This window comes from Pholis gunnellus (assembly GCF_910591455.1).
Source record: "Pholis gunnellus genome assembly, chromosome: 7".
NCBI lineage: Eukaryota > Metazoa > Chordata > Actinopteri > Perciformes > Pholidae > Pholis > Pholis gunnellus.
Genome location: NC_136533.1, coordinates 15,690,519 through 15,712,825, shown reverse-complemented (window position 1 = coordinate 15,712,825; position 22,307 = coordinate 15,690,519). Strand labels below are relative to the sequence as shown.

Genomic DNA, 22,307 nt, shown 5'->3' with positions numbered 1-22,307 from the left:
AGATGCTTTTGCATCTTTTGCATTCAACTTTGAAAGTTGCACTCACTGGTTAGTGAAGATACCGACAGAACCTTAATTCAACTCGTAAACAGAAAGAAAAAGTAACCCTTAAAATGAAATGGGGGTGGACTTGTAGCATCATGCTTGTCTTTCTAAACCTTGAAATGCATTAGTTGGCAGTAATTGGACTTCATTGTTGCCAGGATCACTAGAAGGCATAGAGTCAGACACTTAAGTTTTAAGGCTGTTCAAATTATGCAAAAAGATTAAAATAGTATTGCTGTAAGTTGGTTAATGGGAACAAAAAAGACTGGACCTGGTCCTGCTTAAGGCCTCTTGACAAGTTGGGAGGAGGCCCCTTGTTTTTCTTCAGCCTGTACAGACTGAGTGTAATCTCACTTCATCATCACATGACATGTGTTTAAAGCCTTGGCTTACTGTACACTGTACATTCCTCGGCTGTGACCTGTCAGCTGATTAGAGGCTTAGTAACAATACATTTCATGTACTGAACTTTCAGTATTGTTAATTCACAAAAGTGTGACATTTTTGTCTTGTGCATACACTACTTGGTGTCTTACAGTATTTATTGTTTCCCACGACCCAAATATTACATATAGGGATTAATTAAACCGTGTCAAACATATTCACTGAACATAATAAGTGATAAACAAGAAGAAGCCTGCAGAGTTTAGTTTTGATATTTATTTTACAACTCATCAGCAATAATTTATAACAGCATATGTGTAAAGCATTAACGAAATGTGCAACAGTTGCTCAGTTAAATCTTTAAAAAAATCCATAGACTTCTACAACATTGACATAGACATGTATACTTTATGGTATATTCACAAAAAAATATTTACAGACACACATGCCACTTTATATAACAGTTGATAACAGATTTGAGGCAAAACCAGCTGAAGTAAACTACAAAAGCAATGTCATGTATGCAAAATACAATGGAAATCATCTGTTTATTCGGTCACATGTGAAACTTAAAAAAAGCTGAATATCACTATACTTTCAGGAATTAATCTCATAGAAAACAGGCCAAGATAAAGTTAAAAGTTCCTAAAACTTAAATGATCATAAGTGATGGTCACATGACCACAGCTTCTTTCCCACCTTTGTAAAATATTTGAAAAGCAAGATATTACATAATGATAGCAAATAACACAGAATCTTGGATAGTCCGGTGTGTCATGGGGTGCAGGGTTTTTCAAATCTGATTATGATTTGAATCATTTTGCTTTGAAAGAGCCAGAAATAAGCTGTGTTTTGTCAAATCTGGCAAATGACTTAATAACCACTTTACTGCATGAAATCATCACAAAGCATGTTGTATCGCTCTCTTTTTTTTCTTTTTAAATGAAATCTTTTTTTTATTATTTCAAGACAACTCAACACAATAAAAATGTTCTAAGAGAACTACAGTGATTGACTCTCAAAGTTATGAGGTGGCTGTTTGGGAGAGTAAGAGCAGAAAAAAGTGCACTTTACGTCTCAAAGAGTAAAGATCATCCTACATACAAACTTTAACAGCTGGGAAAATACAGATACATTCAATATCAAAGATCTATAAGGTGCTATCCTACAATGTTTCTTGGAGGTACAGGAGGTCACCGCATCTCGGTGCTGAAATGCCTCATTCAGGGGGCGTACAATATCAGGTCAAGCAGCCCCTTGTAAATGAAGGGTTTCTTCTTTCAATTATTCTGAATGATTTCAGGGGTTGCTGTTTTTTTTTTTCTTTCCTCACAAGAACAAACAAGTAAATGAAACCAGAGTATAATACCTTTCCGATGATTCACCATTTATCATCTTAATTATGTTAAAGTAGCTGTTCTTTGTATGTATTGTTAATGATGGAAATACCATTAATTTATCTTTAGGAGGGAGAGTCATGTGCCTGCCAATCAGCCTACCCCATGCAAAGTTGGGGATGAGATACCGTGGGCGTTCCACTTCCGGGGGTACTTCTTTTATAGCCCCATTTACATGTTAATGAATCAGTCTTCCAAGTAATAATATTTACAGTCAGAGTCAGACAAGCTCTTAATAACCTTGGCAGAGGGTCAGTTGCAACTTCATACATCCAAAGAGACACGCTGATTGGGATATTGCGCACTGTTGTAGTACTCAAAGTGTTGGCACCAATGCTGCCACTTCAAAATATTTTATCAAAGAGGATAAAAAACTAACTCCAGCACAACACAGCCGTGTATTAATTTCAATCATTGTCGATAATCTTTTAGTTTGACTAATCTAGCATAAGTGCAAAAGGCACACTCAGTCACAACTGTCCCCTGTTTTGCCAATATATTGTAGCCTACATGAGAAACTCTTCTGTGAAACCTCGTTTTAAAACTATAGCCTAACTTTAAAAAAAGGAAATACATTAACTCCTCAGCAGAATGCACGGAAAGGTAACACAGACAACGAAATTAGCTCGCTTGACAAGCAGAAAACTGATCATGGGGACTGTTCTTGCTCTCTTGGGACGTATCGGCTACGTCATCCTCCCCGTAGTCACTCGCGGGACTATCCTCGCGCTCCTCCGGCGAACCTAACTCCGCGTCGTGTGACTCGTCGCTGTCTGGACTATGGAAGTCCTTGGACTGAGAAGAGGCTCCAACTTGCACAGACAAGCCGGGGAAAGCGGCAGCAGCAGCCGCGGCCGCAGCCGCTGACGCGTGTGCCGGGTACAGCCAGGGGAACGGGGATGCCAGGGCGGCCGCCGCTGGGTACACGTACTTTTCAATGTTGCTTTTGTCGAAAAAAGGCATATAAGTCGCCGCGGCCGAGGGGTTGATGAAGTAGAAAGGCATGCAAATGGGTGTCTGCTGTCCCACACCGCTTATTCCCATCAGAGAGTTCATAAACGCCAGATCGGGCCTAGTGGGGTCTGTGCCCCCTAACCCGTTCCCAGGCCAGTTCATCTTTGGTTTTTTGGCAGCGCGATCATCTCCAAACTCTTGCTTGATCTTCACTGCCTTGGGTCCCTGCGCCTTATTGCGCTCACATTCTTTATCTTTGCCATCGCTCTTTTCAGCTTCGCCCCCGTATCCGCTGTCCGTGTCTGTGTCATTCTCGTTGAGCTCCCCGCCTTGGGTCCTCTGGATGACCGGGACACAATTAGCTTGGCTGTCGGCTTTGTGCCCATCCTGTGCGTCCCCGGCGGGTAGCTGGTGCTGGAGCGGCAGCGCGCCGGACTGGAACTGCGCCAGCACCTTGTGAAGGTGGTTGATGAGCTGCGCGCACCTCTGCTCTCGTGTCGTCCAGTTCTCAAACTGACTCAGGTACTGCAGGACCTCTTTGGCACAGGCCTGGAACCCGGAGTGGAACGCATCCAGATCTGCATGTATGGAAGATTTCATAGACCGGTCCCCTGCAAAACATGCAGTTTAAAGATCATTATATTGTAAATTGTAGCACATCACAAGCCAATGACCAGAAAAAATGGGCGCGTGTCGATGGCACGTTTCAAAATGCTGTTGTGGTATTCTCAAAATGCGCATTATCCTCTATATACGCCTTTGTTCCATGCACGTCCATATTCTGCTACTGTAAAAACTGACTTTCTCTATTACGGACTAAAAAAGTTTCATGTAAACGTTTCTATTAACTTCGGGTTTGTTCAGCTTACCATTCTGCAAAGCAATGATCTTCTCGTGTTGCTGCTCAGTGACAGCAGTCAGTGCGTTTAAATGTTTCAACGTTAACTCCAGGACAACCGCTTTCTCCAAATGCCCGAGCGTCTGTGGAGAGAAACAAAGGTTCAGTTGGTTTACGACTTGTCATATCTTGTAGAACCAGGTTCGGTAAGCGCGTAAAACGTTTTGTAGTGCCACGAACTCACCGACAGCTTCAGATGTTCGGGTAACAAATCCTTTAGCTGGCCAATACATTCGTTGATTCTGTCTCTCCTCTTCTTCTCTATTAACCGGTGTGGTAACTTGTATGCGTCCTGCTGGCAAAAACAAGTATTTGCATATTCTTATGAGTTTCATGCACACACAAATGTTGGTTAATGAAAACAACAAACTAAATATTTAGATTGCCTCAGTATAATAAACCACACGCACCTTCCCACCATCCTCTCGTTTTATTCCTCTTTTGGATTTGCACATGTAGAGAGAGGGGTAATCCACCCTAAAGTAAAGAGTAAAGTGTCCGGTTATTCACCAGGTTGTTATAACAGTTTATCGGACAGAGTTTGACAGAGTTTGCCAAAAGCGACACTCACCCCAAGAAATCTGCATGCTCCATGAACTGTCTGTCCTGTAAATGCGGTATTCTTTCATCCATCTCTGCTGCTCCTGAGCTTCTTTGGGGAATGGTTGTTATTTCCACGACCCACACACGGACGGCTGAGGGAGATGATGCACAGTGCGTGTCTTCCAGTGGAGCTGCGCGTTAGACTGATGTCTATAGTTCCCTGAGCTGCCACTTTGCAAAGCCGTCGGTGCTGTGGTTAGAGCGCACGCGCGCCTCCGGTAAGGGAACAGCTTCCGACTCACGTGTAGCCTGCACCAGCACAAAGTCCGGTAATTAGACCTCCTCTGTGTTATAGCAGCTATCGCTGCTTTTCGTTTAGCGATGTAGGCTTAATACTTTTGACCTGGGTGCTAAAACGTGATTCATGTGCAAAATGTAGAAGGGGAAATAGCGCACAGGCGTGAGGAGGGACAAACAAAGCCACATAATCATCAGTTCACTAACGGTAGTGTTGATATATATATAATTTGGGTCTTAAACCTCGAGCTTGTCTTACTGAGAGTACAGGCGTTTATGTGACGGAATAGGCTGTAAAGTCCAATGTGATTGATAATTCGGCAGAAATCCTAAAACTATTTAGCACACATTCACACAATGGGTCCCAAATGCTTCTCCGTCATTTAAAAACAAAAAACATTGTATTTTTCTCCTGTTGTTAATTATAAAAACAACACTTCAACAGGCAAATTCATGATCTCACCATAACAGAATACAATGCATGCTAGTATACAATGAAAACATAGAGGTTAATTTGAATTAAATACAGTCAGAGCGTAAACAAATACTCGAAATGTGCGCGTGCGCGTCCGTCACTCCATGTCGTTGCCCGGAGCAGGGCAAGGTAACCTATTCATACATCTCCAGCCGTTCAAAGCTGCGTTGTCAGTAACCATGGCACCGACCCAACTGTGTGCTCAAACACGTGCATCGAGGTTCTTTATTAATCTCAGCATGGGTGCTGCTCTCCCACCTTCATCTGAGTGTCTTTGTATAATAATACAATATTAATAATAATTTGACAAAGATCGGGGTGATAATTTCTAAATGAGGTTTTGTGACTTTGACTCTTTGATTTGTCTGATCTCCTATACATTTTCAAAGAATCCTCAAATATCTCAAATATAATTCAAAGTCACTCAATTTGTGTTGTTATTGCTATATTCACTAGTGATAAAAGTAAGCAAGGTTCAGATCCTTCCATCACAAATGTCTTTTTACAAATTATAAAAGTTGAATAAATGACTCCAGGAAGGTAATCTGATTGTCAGTGACACCTGTTCCTCTCTTGAGAACATTTAAGTGCTCAAAAACACTCAAATCTGAGCCCCCCTAATGCCCTCACATGCCTTATGATTACATTACTTCTTCCTGTAAGTCACGTGACTCTTTCTGGCTGGCAGCATATGGCTCTCTTGTGTAACACTGCTGACAAAGAATGATCCAATCACTTCGGCTCTCAAATGAAGTGTGACCTCCTCTGCGCTGGCTTTTCATTAACTCATACCTGCTGATTTGCCCCTGTATTCTCCCTTTCTTGCCTTTAATGTAAGTACAAGTGAAATCCTCTCACAGTCGTATGTTGGAATCCCCCTTTGTGTCTTCCTGCCCCCCTTCCCTCCTCTTCCTTTCCTCCACAGTATGCTGCCTGCTCTATATGTGGCACTGGAATCCAGTCCAAATGTTTTCCATATTAGTTCAGAGCCTTCTCTGTTTCCAAATAGCAGCTAGGCTGGGCTATGGTGAGAGGAGGCCTTGGCAGGGAGGGGAAGGGTAGGAGAGAGAGAGAGAGAGACAGCAGGCAGGCTCATCCACCCCAAAACACTGCAACAGCAAAAGTCGAGGGTACAGACAGGGAAAAGAGTGTAAAGTAAAGTGGAGAAATGGGGCAGGGGCAGAAAGGTTCCTCAGACAAGAAGAAGAAGAAGAGAGATGAAAGCCCAGCGCCAGAGGACGGACACAAATGCAGAGTCTGTCGCTTCCCTCTGCTCATCGCCCTGCTTCAGCTGCTGTTGGGGGTGGCCGTCACGGTTGTGGCCTTCCTTATGTTGGCCATCAGCCCCTCACTCCTGACCAGGGAGACGCCACACTGGGCTGGAATCATTGTAAGCTCCATCCTTACGCTCTAACATCAGCCACTACATTCACATGTTTGCATGGACCCTGATACTTCTGCATGACCCTCCATATTCCTCATTGTGTTGTCCAATCTTCACCACACTGCATGTAAACACTGGCCCTTACCACTTGCAGCCAGACAGTCATTGTAGGCATGGGAAATCACTGGTGTTGTCTTGTTCTAATAAGTCTCCATCTGTCAAATTCACCTGGATGGATACACCTCAATCTACAATCCGTCTCAGTCACAGTAGCCTGCTTGCACCTTCTGTTGTTTTTCTTTTATGTCCAACAAATGCTGAACATCTGGCCTGATGAGACAAACCAGCAAATCTCTGCATGTCATATTGTGAAATGTGATGTTCATTCTGTACTTTCTCACACCCCATCACCTCAAAATGTAAACTCTTTGCATGTGAATATTGTATGGAAGTTGCAGTTTAAGTTGATACATATAAAGTAATGATTTAAAAGATTCTAATTTAACTCTTTCACAGACATATCAAACAACAATATTAGACACAAAATCGTCAGTTTACAGTAAAATGTTTGATGCCGCTGGAAATTGGAAATGCCGAGCCTAAACGCATCTTGACGCTATTAACGGGGGAAATGAAGTAGACTTTGTTGTCCCCATGGGTACATTTCTATCCACAGCAATGTGCACATCAGATGAGATATACAATAGTGCAGCTGTACCAACATACAATGACAGACACCAGTACAGGTCTGGTTGTGCATGTGAGTTTGGCCCAGTTAGTAAGAGATGTCAAACTTCACATTTTACAGTCACACTGACATAATTGTATGTTCTTGCCAAAATATCTCACCAAGGCATATGTTATTTTCGCCCAAAACAGCAGATTTCAGTTACTTCCAGTTCAACCGTACAGCCTGGGCTGCCAGTAAGTCGCAGTGAGCCTCAGCCTTAGGGTGGAGTCAGCAGCCATTTTAGTCAAGTTTGACCGACTTGCACTGGTAATAGGTATGTTTGTGGACACCTGTAACCAGTAAACATGGCCAAAACACGGAGGCAGCCTCAGTATATCTACATCAATTATATTATAAAGGTTGTATTTACAGTCACAGTTGTAGCACTAAGTAGGAGAAGCCAAGAGCATCATTATCCTCGGGATTTTGGTTTTAATGATGATAGGCCTATTGCCTTTGGAATTTTATTAAAGCCTGTACTAGGCGAGGATAAAAATTTAACTTTTTCCTTTATTGCATCTCTTTTTGCTCTGGAATGGTAATATAAATAAGTTTACTTACAATGGATTATATATATATTCCTTAGCTAAATACCTTAAAAAGGAGACCAGCCATATGCAGCCTTATGAGGTATTCCTGATTCATGTTATTTGTATTCATTTTTCCAAGGACAAGGGCATTTAAGGTTAAATAGCTGTCTGTTAAATCATTATCTAACGCTGAATGAGGTTACACAATGGTGATAAAACCTATGGCCTACTGATAGCCCTTGCATTTGTAGTATTACTTTGATTGATAAATAGAACTACAAGTAAGAGGAAAAATATGAATTTTTGATTTTGGGTTGAAGTCCCATGAAATGAATTATTGAGGAGTAAGAGTGAAATCAGCTAAACTGTCAGCTGAAGTGTTAAGAGGTAAGCTCAAAGTAACTGAAATGTTAGTGGACATGTAAGCACTGAAAGCAGTTGAACCGAAGAATAAGAAATGAGGACGGAAGAAGTTTCATTTTCATTTGGAGAGATGAATGTTTGGATGCCTGTAACCTATAAACAATGAAAGCAATTGAAATGTAGATTGAAATGTTAGAAAGATGAAGTGTGTCGGTAGATGACATGTAACATGCTAAAAGCAACTAGTGTCAGTTCAAGAACAAGTTAATGATAGTGTTAAATGGTTCTTTGCTGTTTTAATTGTTTTTATATATTTTTAAGTGAACAATGATTAACTGTCTCTGTGAAATTGTTCATATCAAACAACATGAGCGTACATTTTATCTATCATCATAATTTGGAAGACGATTTCAGGTCACATTTTGGTTATAGAAAAAAACCTGTTGGTCCTGTTTGGATCCTGTCCTAGCTCATCACAGACGCTATCTGCTCTCGAAAACATCCCTGGACACCAACATCCCGAGGTAGATCCTCACGAGATTCAGCCAAGTGGAAAACACTGAGGTCATCAAGAACTTTCCAGAGAATCCTGAGTGCTTAAAAACCTGAGAAAAACATTTAAATAAGATGCTGCACGCCAGTCACAAGACTCCAATTTCACTGAAGAGATAGAGTGTGAGCGTGTCTGTGTGAGAGAGAGGGAGAGACAGAGAGAGAGAGGGAGAGACAGAGAGAGAAGGAGGGAGAGAGAGAGAGAGAGAGAGAGAGATAGTAATGTAATCGGATGACTGCTTAGTGCTGAATCATGCAATATTAAGAGACACCCCTGAAAACCTGGCCAGAAAATACTTTCGAGATCAAGATTCTTGTTTCTATACTGTGTCTACCATAAATACTGTGCAACATACAGTAGGTATATATAATAGCAACAAGGGACACATGCAAGTGCTTGGGGTAATTGCATTTTTGTTGATGTTGAAACAAGTATTATGTTGATAATTTCATTGTCCTGATATGAGTGAGTGAATCTAATCAAACTGTTTTCCGATGTGTTGTTGCAGCTGTGTTTGGTTTCCATCCTGGGCTTTATCCTGTACTGTATCACCTACGTCCCTGACGAGAGAACGTCTGGGCAATTCATTGGCAAGGTGGGTCCACGCACCTTATTTTACACATTGTTTGCAGAAGTGAAAGTGTACAAATCCGTCATGTCACGTATGGAGTGAAATCAGGTTCCCCTATTAGTGCACAATATGTCTCTTTGAATTTAACAAATGGTATATACAATCTTAGTTACAGTGAAGATATGATGAGATGGCTCAGTGTATTTTTGAGACCTTTGCAGAGGTGTAATGTTTTACTCACCAAGCTACTGCAATAGTTCGAGGACTGTTCTGGAGCTGCAGCTGTAAATGGCATAGAGAGAAAGGCATTTAACTGCATTCTTGTTAAGAGTTCTGTGGGGATTCCTACGAGTGAATGAATGCATTCATTAATCATACTTGATTGTATAGCTTAATTAGTACAACAGATCACATGCAGTTGGAATTTCAAGGCAATTCAAATCAGTTCTCCATTGTAGTGTATACCAGGTTCCATGCATACGCTGTGAAGATCGAGTTTCAAAACACTTCAATTGTATTTTGCCTTGAAGTGCAGCTAATTTGCAAAATGGTCTTTGCAGAAATGCATGCTACAAATAAAATTAATAAATAAATATTACCAGACTGTCTGACTCACTAAAATAACAGGGATTTTCTTAATTTATTACTTATACAAAGCATATTTCTTTCTTGTTGAAATATGACAGTCAATCTGTTGCACTGCACCTTTCCTTACTTTCTAATCCATAAGTACTGTATCAAAAGATAAAGCCAAATAAAATACTTCTTTATAAATATGTCTGCTAGAGCAGCTTCAATTTGTCTGCAGTGTCTCTTTCTCTGGTCCTAAAAACAAATGTGCTTTAAGTTATTAATTCCATTAATTCAAAAAGCTCAATGATCAAATGGGTTTACGATATATTTTGTTCTGTTTGCTGTTGCGTTTAATTTAACCAGATTTAAGGATATTAATCAATTTCCTGCATTTCTGCATTTTACTAGTGTATTCTATTTCTTAAACTGCACTGCAACTTGTATTCTATTTTTAGCTTTGTTTCAATGTTTCAATGAATGTTTTTGATTGTTGATCTGCTTTTCTCTTGCCTTATGTTTTGATGCTTTTAGTGGTTTTATGTGAAGCACTTTGAATTGCCTTGTTGAAATGTGCTATACAAATAAACTTGCCTTGCTTTGCCTTACATACAGTTCCCTGCAACCAACCATACTCCAGATTTCACAGCTGTTTCAAAATGAACATAAATGCCATTTAAAATCGAGCACCGCTCATCAGTTGCATAATGCCATAAGCAGCATGTTACTAAGAGCAAAATACACCAGCGAATGATAGCTCCTGTTATATAAGCGAAGGATTAAGATAAAGGTTTAGTGTTATTGAGATTGGGCCATTGCATAAACAACATAAAGCCTCTGACACATTTTACAAGTGTATTTTTAGACGTTCTCTGTTGTTCAACATACTCACAGGTCGTGCACTATAGGTGGGAAGCCGCTTTAGCTGTAGGGCAGTCTTGCATGTGCCGTGTCTGCTCTGTGCTAAGAGCTGGGCTGCAACTCTAAGGGTCAGGCCTTGCCTTATAGCATTGTGGGTAATCTCTTTGAATTCAACTTGCCATAGGCACTGAGCCAGCATGTCTGTCTCTAAGCTACAGTTTTGGCACTGGGTTAATCATGAGACAACAGACTAAAGCAGGAGCCAGACTTGAAACACAAGTTGAAGACAAGAAAAGGTTTTCTGATCAAAGCTTTCAAGGGTAAAAGTGCTTGACATCTGACTTGTCCTCTGCCCTCTACAGATCCTGTACTTTGTCATGTGTACAATCGGCCTGGTGGTATCAGTTCTGGCTATGTCGTTTGCTGGACACCACCATTCACAGACCAGTGGCTTCAGCTGTGAGCAGTTGGGAGTGGACTGCGTGTGCAAACTGGATGAAAATGACCCAATAGCCCGCACCTTCACCTACGAGGGCGCCAGCGACTGTGAGTGGATCACTGGGACGCTCGCGCTCTACTTCCTGCTCCAGATCGTGCTGAACCTGGCCCAAGCACTCGTGTGTGCCGTCGGTGCCTTTATCATGTGGAAGGACCGTTACCAGGTCTTTTTCGCCGGCCTTCAGATTGTCTCTCCCTCTTCCCAGCAGTGGCAGAAGGTTTAACACGATGATGAAAGAGTTGACGGGATGACTCTGATCACTAAGATCAGGTTGGAGGGTAATGCCAGCAGTGTGATTACACCCTGTGAGCCAAAGTGTCTTTTCTTTGATGTCGGTTTATATGCGGTGGTTGTTCTATAATGGCTTTTTGCACAAATTTTGTATACCATATAAATACTTCCATTTTCAGACGTTATAAAGGATAACTTGAATAGATGAATAAGAGCAAAACAACTGTTTTTTGAAAAAATATATATTTGTGTAGCACGATAATGAATTTTTCACAATGTTTCTAGTTATCTGCTCATAATCTATCATAAGCACAACACTGAAACCAAACTAGCTGATTTGTTATGCACTTACCGACCGAAATGTAAACGATCTTTCCTTTGGTTTGGGTTACTGAGATTTAATGATCATGCTTAGTTGCTCCAGTGATACTTCAGCTGGCATGTTGAATCACCATGTTGTCAAATTATGCTTTGCAAATGGTAAAGGACACTGCCTCAAGCTTTGCATTCATTTTTCGCATAATAAAAAAATTCAAAAATTGTCGAGCTGCAGTAGCACATATTACTTTACAATTTAAACATTACATTGACGTTTTTGACTCTGTAATTTGCAGCTGCCTGCTAAACTTATTTTCAGTGTTTGACACACTAAAAGCAACAAGGTAGATTCATTCCACGAGTTGGGTTTATTTTGCTATTATATAAAATCCTTGATGAATAACAAGGTGATAATACTCCAAACAGTCCAAAAATATACACTAAAAACAGCTCCTGACAGCAGTAACACAAGAGGAGCAGGGTAAACTTCATGAGACTGGATCCAGACTGAACTGGGCTGTGGCTTGTGAAGGTGGATGCCAGGCCAGTAGCCAGCATGACTCAAACAGCCTGTTAGGAGTCACAAAGGGAGGGGGGAGGGGGGAAGGGGTCAGGGTGAGAAAAGGGGGACTCAGACAGGCAGCTGGATGGAGGTAACGGAATCATCTCACTGTGTTGAAAACATTTCAGTTGTTTTCATTCAGATTGGAATAAGCAAAAGAGGTCAAATTAGTATTTTCAAAATGCTTTGCCCTGTGCACAGATCCAGCTTTGTTTTATTCCTACTCTCACCTCAGCTGCCAGCAGCAGTCTAGAGGCCTACATGCTGAGCAGCCAAAGGTAAACGTGAGGCAGTTTCTGCAGCAAATTAGATGAACCGTGCACCCAGAGGGGAGGCTGTAATTAGTGTGCAATCTATTTTGTGAATGATGGAAAAAAGCTCGATTGACCGGGGATGATGTAAAGATATTGTTTATTCTTTACAGAATGTGGTGTTTGGGAAAGGAACATTTCATTTGGATGGAAAAAAAGATGCCTGTCTTTCAAGTCATACTGTTTTTGGTTACAAATACAAATCTTTGTGCCAGTTTCCTTTTTATTGTTGTGTCACCACACATATGCAGTTAATATATATCAACCAGTTCAGACCAAAAGGTCAATCGTTACCAAATAAATGGATTTGCTTTTGTGTTTAACAACATTATTATTAGTAAAGAGTGAAAACTGAGAATCAGTGAACATCTCTATCTATGCATCCTCCGAGTCATAACCATTTTAAATCTAAAGGTAAGGCCTGCATAAAGAATGAATTTGCCATCCATATTAACAACTATATAGTTCTTAAAGTTATGTCAGAGTCCAAATGTATGAGTAATCTGTGACATCACGAAGAGACAACAGCGTCTCTGTCTGAGCCTGGCTGTGACGTAGTGCGATTGTATCACACAAGTTAACTGTGACTGCTCAAAGGATCGCTCACTCATGACAACTCTTTTTTTTAAAAACTAATATTATCACCACTTTTTTTTTCCAGTGAGGATGGAGCTCAGTTGTATAATAATCAGCAGAGAATCACCAGGATATGTAAATAAGTTATGTGTTATTGTTTGAATTATGTATTAATTCTGTTTAATGATGCATTTATCACACTGTAGAAGCTCACACTGTTACATGTAGTTTGAGCTTCTACAGTGTGATAAACACTATGTCTGTATACTGCATCTACATGTGACGGAGGGCAGGGTTTTTCCATGTGTTTTGTTGTTGATACATCATGTGACTACAAAAGGCTCAATCTTGCAGCCAGACACAGGAAGTCACATGCCAGTCATCACGGGGTCATGTTTATTTATAAGAAATGACAGTGAGAAGGGACCTTCCACCCTCCTCCTGAGTAACTACTTTCTGTGTGGTCAATTGATATTTCAAGGCAAAAAAAACCCCAGAATGATATCTGATTCTGGTGGCCACTGACGCTGCTGTGAGTTGTTAGAAATGACTGCAGAAGACAGGAGATCAATATGCGTATTGACGGAAATTACAACAATTTTCACAGCAACTTGAAAACAGCAAACTAAACTAAATAAAATACTGTATGCGAGACACAGTATTTGAATTATGCAGCAAACAACTGTAATTGTACATATTTTAGTTTGAATGTACATGAATTTTCCTGCTCGATGTCCTTTGGGTCTAGTCCTCTCAGTGCATCAAAGTCAGATCGCCTGACTCACTCAGAGTAAAGCACTGCCTTCTGCCACAGAGGTGTTTAGGACATTGCCTTGTATTTATTGACCTTCTCTGGGTGCTTTCCCACTCTCACTTCTGAATACACACGGTGACGCACGTGACTCTTGACTGTGGAATGCAAAGAGATAAAAAAAAAAAGAAAATCACCAAAATGTGTCAAAGGTTGCCCCCCCCCCCCCTTCCCGGCCCCACCAGTCTCCATGATCAAAAGCATCAAAAATATATCTCAGCTGATGAAATGGTCTATTTGGGAAGCGATGCAGACCATGTTTGTTTAGTATCACACTATGGCAATAAGACTTTTGCCAGACAGTAATGATGGTCCTGGTATTACCCTCTCTTCCTTCTCTGAGTCCAATACATTGCAGTAATACTGCCCTTTACCCTCCTTGTCTACGCAGTGACAGCTGCTCACCATTATGGCACTGCGTGAGCTAATTTTAATGGCTGTCACAGGCAGCAGGAGAAAATGCAGGCCTGCCAGCGTAAACAGTGAACTGAAGCCAGGAAGGACGGGCTTCTCTGCAGAGGGTAAATTACTGGACGGGACAAAAGACCGGTTGAGGCCTTTCTGTGATTCGTTTATCATCTCAAATATGTTAAACTAGCACAAACATACAATCAACCAGCCACAGCTTGGATTTATCCATTTCCACACAAGTACTGAAAGCTAAGTTTCATACACTGTGAACGGATGTGTGGACGACAGGCCTTAAATATAACCAATGTTCAACAACTCAAAAGGGAATTTCATTTCTTTAAGAGTTTACACACTGCATTGCTAAGGGAAACCACAGCCCCTTGAATAGACAGAAGCGCTCAATGACAGTAACTGCTTTTCCACATCTTCTAGAACAGTGGTTTTGACTAAAGTACGTACACCTTCATCTACACAATTTAATCATTTCAAACTGGATGTTATCTAACACTATTCATTATATAAAAGTGGAGATTATCACAGCAATTTGTCATACAATTGAACAAGGTCCGTTTAGTCAAATTTGCATTTGTACAGCTACCACTTGTAGGGCAGAAGCTGGATGTTTCATTTAACTACCAATTATATTTAGCTATCTATACAAGTCATTTATTTCTTTACTTTCAGCCAGGGTACAAATAACCCTGGCTGGGTACGGCTGTTCCAGAAAACAAGCTTAATCTCTTAATTCTGTATTTTTATTAAGAAAATAGTATCATACTATAACAGCAAAGCTCACGCAGTGCTGGACTGATGTAAGAATACAATCTAAATTCCATTCTGGTCTAGAATCTGTTAATTAGCTGGAATTAAATGTAAAGATGAGCATAACAATTTTTACAAAAGCAGCACAGTGACAGCAACTTTGAATTTAACATTAGATGACGACCCCTGCTGCACGAGTTGAAGTATGATCCTGTCTCCAGAAGACAGGTATTTTCCTTTGTCCTGCACTCCCTTCATGGAAGAGAACAAGTGTGAGTAAACGGAGTGTGGGTGGGTGCAGAGGGGGTCAGTTTGAGTGCTCATTCATCCCCAACAACAACAACAACAAGGACTGAGGCTCAACTCTGTTAGAAAGAGTCTTGTTACAAATTTATTACAACATCTGACCACATAAAACACAATTTATTATACACTTTGTTTAAACAGAAAGTGTCACAGGACAGTTAACATTGAGTGCACGCGCTTACAATCTGCCATTAGTTTGTGCAAGTTTAAAACACAAGGTCAGACTTAATCAATTGCAGTCCAAGAGAGACTATGATTTACATATAAAATGAAAATTTAAGAAACGGTTGAAGATGAAGATGATATGAGCAGATACAGTAAATATTACAGTATTGGCATCTCTATAGACATGATGTTCATATCGTAACAAAGAACTGTAATCTTACCATCTTCAGTCTACTACATTATGTACCAATATACAATTTAGATTTAAAAGAAATTTCAAGTAAGTTCTGCACAGGTAATCATTATTTGTAATTCACATTTCTGTTATATATATTTATACTCTGTAGAAATTTATTTAAAAATTGCATTTTTAAACACAACACAGAGCATGCAAAAATAATACCCCAACTAACCAATGTTTCCAGTTACAGCCTTACATTTTCGCACTTCAAAAAAAAAGTGCAATGTACTGTTTAGAAAAGTTAATGAGTACGGCAGCATGACACCAAAATAATATTACAGCTAAAATTTGCACATTTTGTCATAAATACCATCAGAAATCTAAAAAGGTAACGGGGGAGAATCTCCCCGCTGGAGGCCAAAAGCCCCCAACTTCTCAAACGACCTCTGTGTCCGCTCTCCGACACATCAGCACTGAGGACAGTCGAGGAACGAGACGTGACCGTCCGCAGACTTGACAGCACTTAAACATTAACCTTACCTTAACATTTCCCTCGACCTCTGTCTGGCACACTAACACTACGCTGGCAGATGTGTGTCGTGCCCGGCCAATCATTCACAGAGCTGAGCTCCTTTGAAGGAGGGTGTGTTCAGGTGGTGAGTAAAGCATACTCCTAGTGGCCGAGAGAGCTCATAAGGCACAGTTTCAATCACATAACGCAGTGATCGTGTCATAGATAAGGCACTATGTCAAAACATTGTGTCAACCCTGGCTTTTCTCTCGCATTTTGACATCAGGAATTGAAAATATGCCAATGTATTGTTCTTACGGCTGTAGTTTGTGTGTGTCTGCATTTGTAGCTTGTTTCTACTGCAAGCTGCAGCCGAGTTGCCCGTCGCTGTGTCATGTTTGCGCCTTGAGCCCCTCAGTGGGCCGAGGTGAGATGGTTGGGCTGAGGAGGACCCAGGAACCCAAGCCTCTGCTTGTTCTTCCTCTGTTCTGTCATCTGTGGAGGACACAGAGAGGGGAAAAAAAACATGAGATATTTCCTCTCCACGGTTGTATGCACATCGCTTTGTTCGACCGCTGTTATGACTGGAAGCTAAAATGTCCCATGGAAACTTCCTTAGAGGACCCTGTCATGTTTTGTGCAGAACGGTTACCTGCAGGTTGAATGTTGTAAAAGTGTGGTGGAGAAGTTTTATGAATCAGATTAGATGGGGAGATGGTTTCTCCACACCATTACATTTGTGGTGTTTTTAGTGTCCTAAAGACGTCACAAATGAAGGCCACAGGTTTTGTAAACCCATAAACTCTAAATGCAGGTTAAAGGAAATCAAGTATGCTGTGCACAACTCTAAACCCACCCCCACACACACACACACACACACACATATAGCTGCACACACGCACACACTCTGAGTTGTGATAGTGTAAAGCGCCGAGGTCAGCAGAGGTGGTAATGAGGAAGGCACTGCAGGAGCACTTTCCACCCAGTCAGAAACAGTTGAGTTGCGCTGGTGTGAGACCTGCAGGCCTCCCCTTGTGACTGCAGAGCTGTGGTTAGGCCTGCATAAACTCCCTCGCATCTCAAAGTTTCTGTTTATCATAAAGGTGGAGTGACATCCTCGCGAACCCCATGACTCCATATTAGTCAGTGTAGACTACTAAAGCTATATTGTAGTTTTGGTCAACTGCAGGCCTTGTATTATTTCAGATTCAGAGAAAAGATGTCGGTGTCTTTGCTCTAGGGCACGTCAACAGCACACAAACACAGCAGAGAGATGTTACAGATTGAACTGCTTAGTGTGGTTGAGAGAGGTGCTTTTTTTTTTGTTGATTTCCCAGTAGGAGTTGTTTTCACACATCTGGCAGAAGAGGAACAAGGACAGGCCTGTGACTGGAATCACATGCAGGGGAGGCAGGTGATGAGAGTGATCAGTCACACTGCAGCAGCATAGCTAGTCATCCAAACAGCCAGAGGCACACTGGCGGCAATCAGTCGGGTTGATCGCTGATGCGATAGTCACCTAGCGTTCAGGGGCATCAAGGATCTGATAGAATTCATCTAGGTCACTGAACTCAGTAAAGACATGGATAGGAAAATGAGACTCTACCTTGTGACCACTTGCCCTGTATATGTTTTGAGGTGAAAAGGGTCTCAAGGTCAGGTAGCACGTGAAGCTCACGGTCCATGTGATATAGTTAGCTGAACATCATGCATTTAAACACGATGCTACTCAGCTTAGTCATCAGTCATTCAGTTCAGACAACCACAGTGTTCAGACCAGAGCTTTCCCCACCACAGCATGAAAAAACGGCCTGAAGTGGCACTGTACCTGATCCTTGAGCTCAGCCAGCTGGCCAGACAGCTGAGCCACCAGAGTGACAGTGCCGTCCAGTTTGTCCTGCAAAGAGCGCATCTCATTCTGCTCGTTGTCTCCCTCGCTGCTCACCAGAGACATGGCTCTCATACGGGGGAACCACTCCAAGTTCTTCTCCTGGGAGGAGAGACGGGATGTGAGAGAAGCAGTGAGAAAGGTGAAAGGCATAAAAGGCTAAAATAAAGCTGACTCAGTAGGGCAGAGAGACGGCCGCAGCACTATGTTGGCACAAACAATGGCAAGGTGGATTTGCATAGACGTGCATGGAGCATTACAGAGCCAAAGCCAGACTGCAGGAGGAGAGTAAACAGAGACGGCATTGGTAATTGGAGACAGGCGTGGAGGTGTAATATTAAACATTCAATCAGAATGGAAGCTGCTCTCTGTTTGGCGCTTGACAGTGTAAAATGTTTTAAGCAGCACTGCTGTCTCTTGGATACTGTGGATAGCAATTATACACGAAATGAACAGTTACTGGCATTTCAATTCTCACCCACTCCATAGGCACACTGTTGATGTGGGAATGAGTCACTGTCGTCTATCAAGAACACAACTGGGAGTATAGTGTTATTAATGTGTGTGTGTGTGTTTGTGTGCATGCTCTCATGCAAACTGAGACATTCAGTTTATCATGTTTTTCCAACAGCGCGGTGGACAGAGCAAACCATCTGCAATGAAGCCACGAGAACACATAGTGAGCAAAAGGAACCTATGGCATTATGTAATGGACTTAAGTGCGTCTGTGTTTGTATATGTGTGGGTGTGTGTACTGTTGCCGTGCATCTGCATGGATATGTACATAGCAGACTGAGAGCAAGAGTGCGTGTGTTTTACAACACGCGTGCTCTTGAAAGGGAAGTAGGTTTCACAGAGACAGACTGCCATCAGCTGATCTTATGTAATATTCCTTTACCCGTTCTTCTGATGAAAAAATGACTTAAACGGTACAGAGAGTGGGTTTTGACTGGCACCACAGTGGGAGAAGTGAGGTATTCTCCCACCTACTCTTATATAAGAATAGACTATAGGGAGTGTGTGAAATGCTGAGGACATGAGGTGGAGGGGACAGTGGGGTGTGTGGCTTATTTGTTTTTGTTGCCTTAATTAAGAAGTTTATCACACTTTGCTGAGTGCCACACTAATAGCCCTGCAATATCATGCAACTGATGCTACGACCCTAAACTCACTGTCTGTGAAATTCATGAACAGAACCAGGAAACTAAGCTAAAAATAAGTGTTTGCCACTTCTAACAACGTTACTGAATTGAGGAAAGATCGTCAGTGGGGTCTATATATATATGTCGAAAGCTTATAGTCAGGATGCCATATTGGCCCTTTTATAGTTATCAAATGTAACCAAGTTAATGTATACGTGTATATTTGACTTTTATGTCTTAACCGCATTTTTATTTGGGTTGTTTTCAACACTTTTACTGCTTTTTACTTTTGATTAGAATACTTTTTCCACCCCCTGACAACAGGGGAAGCAGTTAGACTGATTAAGTGTGACTGCTGAGCTACACAGTATGAATCGAGTCCTTCTATAAGAGCTTGCGTGAGAATCTCGGGCTAATTTGGGCTTTGGGCATCAAGGGGCCGAAACTTTCAAAAATAAAAAGAGTAGTTTCCTTTCTCACAGCATCAAAAACACAGCGAAGGCTCTGTGATTTCAAAGACAAAGCTTCACTGAATAGCGTCACTGAAACTGAGGACTATCTGAAGCTTGTTTTATCAAGTCATCCATAACTGATGCATTAAGTAACCAAAAAGATTCAATAAAGAGACCTAAGAGACCTTATTAGGGGTGAACGCAACATCCTGTTTGAACGTACAGTCTCTCACGTTGGTTGAAGCATCATCTATAGATCACTGATATAAAGTTAAGCAGTGACTGTACAGAATCTGAACTCCCGCATTCACGTGTCGCTGCTGGTCATTAGACTGTACAGTAGTCCACTGTGTGCTGTGCTGCGCTGTCTGAATGAGTCAAGGCTTTAGTGTTGCTCCACTGATCCATTTAAACACCTCAGTGAGCATGAATTTACAGACATTCATGTGCTTCTCACTCTACCGCTGGTGCGTTTCACCACGTACATGCACATACTGTGCACCGTCAGCCACAACAGGTTTGTGTTGTCAACATACTGTGGGAATAAAACCTTAGACGTCACCAATGTCAAAAACTTGAGTCAAACTCCAGCAAGCCTGACAAATGTGTGCTATTTGTCTTTACTAATACTACTACTACTAATGCTAGTATACAACTACTTTTTGAAATTGTCCCCAAATTTAGAGATGAGAGCAAATGCTTACTTGATTAGTGTCGATGTGGTAAAAGGCGTATCGATACATTTTCTGGAAAACGGTGAATTGAATGAAATAAAAGGTTTGATTGAATTGAATTAACAGTTTTGAGTAATTTATAAACTATAATCCCTTTTGATGATCGCAATTTCTAAAAATGTGAGGATTCGGTTTATATTTTATACATTTTCTAATTCAATACCTTTGGGTTTTTCACTGTCATAAAAAATAAGACATTTGAAGAGATTACAACGGGCTGCGAAAACATCATACTTTAAAAAGGTTGGAGACATGTTTATTTGTAAATAAACTGAGAGAATAAATTAATTATAAATTACCCGTAGCTATAGTGGCATCAATGTTATACTATCAGTGTAGCTCTTTGCATTTTGGGCTGTGTCCAGAGTAATATACATTATTTAACTTACATGAAGTAATGCGCACTTTGGTCAGGAATTCAAGCTAAAAGTCACGTGTCAAGAGATACAATGACACAGCACACAGTGAGTGTACCAGACGAGTCTGCAGATAGTATCACTTACAGTCATCACACACACACACACACACACACACACACACACACACACACACACACACACACACACACACACACACACACACACACACACACACACACACACACACACACACACACACACACACACACACACACACACACACACACACCTTCTTCAGCTGGGCAGTTTCTAAAGAGCAGCTGTTACTGCTTTTAGTACCTTTTCCACGTAGATACTTTTGTTGCTGCTTTTGTTACAGACAACGTGTGATGTGCGTGTTGTAAATTAGATGAAGGATTGAAGACGGCGACTCTGTGTCTGTGTTAGAGAGAGAAGGGGACAGGAGAGCACGTGCCAGGCAGGGCTGAGCTATTAGCAGGCCACTTGAGATGGGTTATGCAACAGCGTTGTGGCTGCTGCAATACCTGCTAGGCCTGCAGTCGCTGTCATGATTTTACACACAAACACCCGCACACTAATTCCCATCCACACGCACAACACACCAACAGAACAGACACTCAGTGTAACACGATCCTACTCTTTCGCTTGGCACCACATCACTCTGTCCTACCCAACCAGATGCACTCATTATGACGGCCAGTGTGTGTGTGTGTGTGTGTGGTCATTGGTTTTCAACTCTTTTACCAACAACCTCCTGAAACGCACACACTTATTCCTACCAACACATCAAGTCAAACTCCGGGCTGCAGCGTTGAGAGGGCAGATGGAGCCGTCTCCTGCAGAGCCCAACATGATCACAGACTCCTATACTTTCTAATTCATCTGTTTTTTCACTACAGCTTCTGTCATTGCACCACTGCTCTGTCTCTCATCCAGAGAGATGTACTGTGTGTGAGCAGATTATTCTCGACTTAATCGATTCAGTATTACACTTCCATAAAGTTGCTGAAATGTTTTTTTTTCCCTTTTGTCACTTTTCTTTTGTGTTACGTCACCTTTTGCACATGGAATAGACAGATTCTGAGGAGCCACCTCTACTTGTTTTGTTGGGACATACATAAAGTTGTCTGACTAACCAGAGACAAAATGTTTTTAAAAACTTTAAAAATCGAAGCAGCAAAGACAGAGATATTCTGCCAACTGGTAGGGCCCCAACCTTTAAGATGGCGTATATATGATTGGCTGTCTATAATTTTAACTTAAAAAATGTTCTGCCTTTAATTGTTCCTTATTTAGACATGCATATTCAAAACTATTGAGAAAAACTCAAACTTTTCATGGGCTTTCAAAATGATTCCACCATTTTATGAGAATCATGAAAGAATAACATAAAACAAACGAGGGCTGCAGTGTGTTTTTTGCTGTGTGTATTTCTGCTCTGCAGCATGTTAGGAGTTGTTAATATAAATCCCTGACTCATCATTACCTCATCAAAGAGCAATACCATGGCCT

General features: G+C 41.3%; 3 protein-coding genes across 3 annotated transcripts in view; 1 reads left to right on the top strand and 2 right to left on the bottom strand.

The window, feature by feature from the left end:
• Positions 1 to 696: 696 nt before the first annotated feature.
• On the bottom strand, positions 697 to 4,350 carry bhlhe41 (basic helix-loop-helix family, member e41). The gene is made up of 5 exons (XM_079163024.1): positions 4,250 to 4,350; positions 4,089 to 4,155; positions 3,863 to 3,970; positions 3,650 to 3,761; positions 697 to 3,391 (listed from the first exon to the last, which is right to left on the bottom strand). Exons 1-5 carry the CDS (start codon positions 4,309 to 4,311, stop codon positions 2,448 to 2,450), a joined length of 1,293 nt encoding a protein of 430 aa, XP_079019150.1. The 5' UTR covers positions 4,312 to 4,350; the 3' UTR covers positions 697 to 2,447.
• A 1,679-nt stretch (positions 4,351 to 6,029) lies between these two features.
• On the top strand, positions 6,030 to 12,177 carry sspn (sarcospan (Kras oncogene-associated gene)). Its single transcript, XM_079163353.1, has 3 exons — positions 6,030 to 6,383; positions 9,062 to 9,148; positions 10,918 to 12,177. Exons 1-3 carry the CDS (start codon positions 6,162 to 6,164, stop codon positions 11,275 to 11,277), a joined length of 669 nt encoding a protein of 222 aa, XP_079019479.1. The 5' UTR covers positions 6,030 to 6,161; the 3' UTR covers positions 11,278 to 12,177.
• Positions 12,178 to 15,415: 3,238 nt separating this feature from the next.
• The window catches only part of itpr2 (inositol 1,4,5-trisphosphate receptor, type 2), a 49,545-nt gene continuing 42,653 nt past the window's right edge, over positions 15,416 to 22,307 (bottom strand). Inside the window, exons 56-57 of the mRNA XM_079162324.1 lie at positions 18,028 to 18,189; positions 15,416 to 16,694 (exon numbers count right to left, since the gene is read on the bottom strand). Coding sequence (XP_079018450.1) covers positions 16,614 to 16,694; positions 18,028 to 18,189 — 243 coding nt within the window. The 3' untranslated portion in view covers positions 15,416 to 16,613. The remainder of the gene's footprint in view (positions 16,695 to 18,027; positions 18,190 to 22,307) is intronic.

Coding starts and splice junctions, on each gene's coding strand:
- bhlhe41 (XM_079163024.1), bottom strand. CDS start 4,311: ATGGATGAAAGAATACCGCATTTACAGGACAGACAGTTCATGGAGCAT. Junction 4,156..4,249: donor GAGCATGCAGATTTCTTGGG/GTGAGTGTCGCT, acceptor TCTTTACTTTAG/GGTGGATTACCCCTCTCTCT. Junction 3,971..4,088: donor AACGAGAGGATGGTGGGAAG/GTGCGTGTGGTT, acceptor TTTTGCCAGCAG/GACGCATACAAGTTACCACA.
- sspn (XM_079163353.1), top strand. CDS start 6,162: ATGGGGCAGGGGCAGAAAGGTTCCTCAGACAAGAAGAAGAAGAAGAGA. Junction 6,384..9,061: donor CACACTGGGCTGGAATCATT/GTAAGCTCCATC, acceptor GTGTTGTTGCAG/CTGTGTTTGGTTTCCATCCT. Junction 9,149..10,917: donor CTGGGCAATTCATTGGCAAG/GTGGGTCCACGC, acceptor TGCCCTCTACAG/ATCCTGTACTTTGTCATGTG.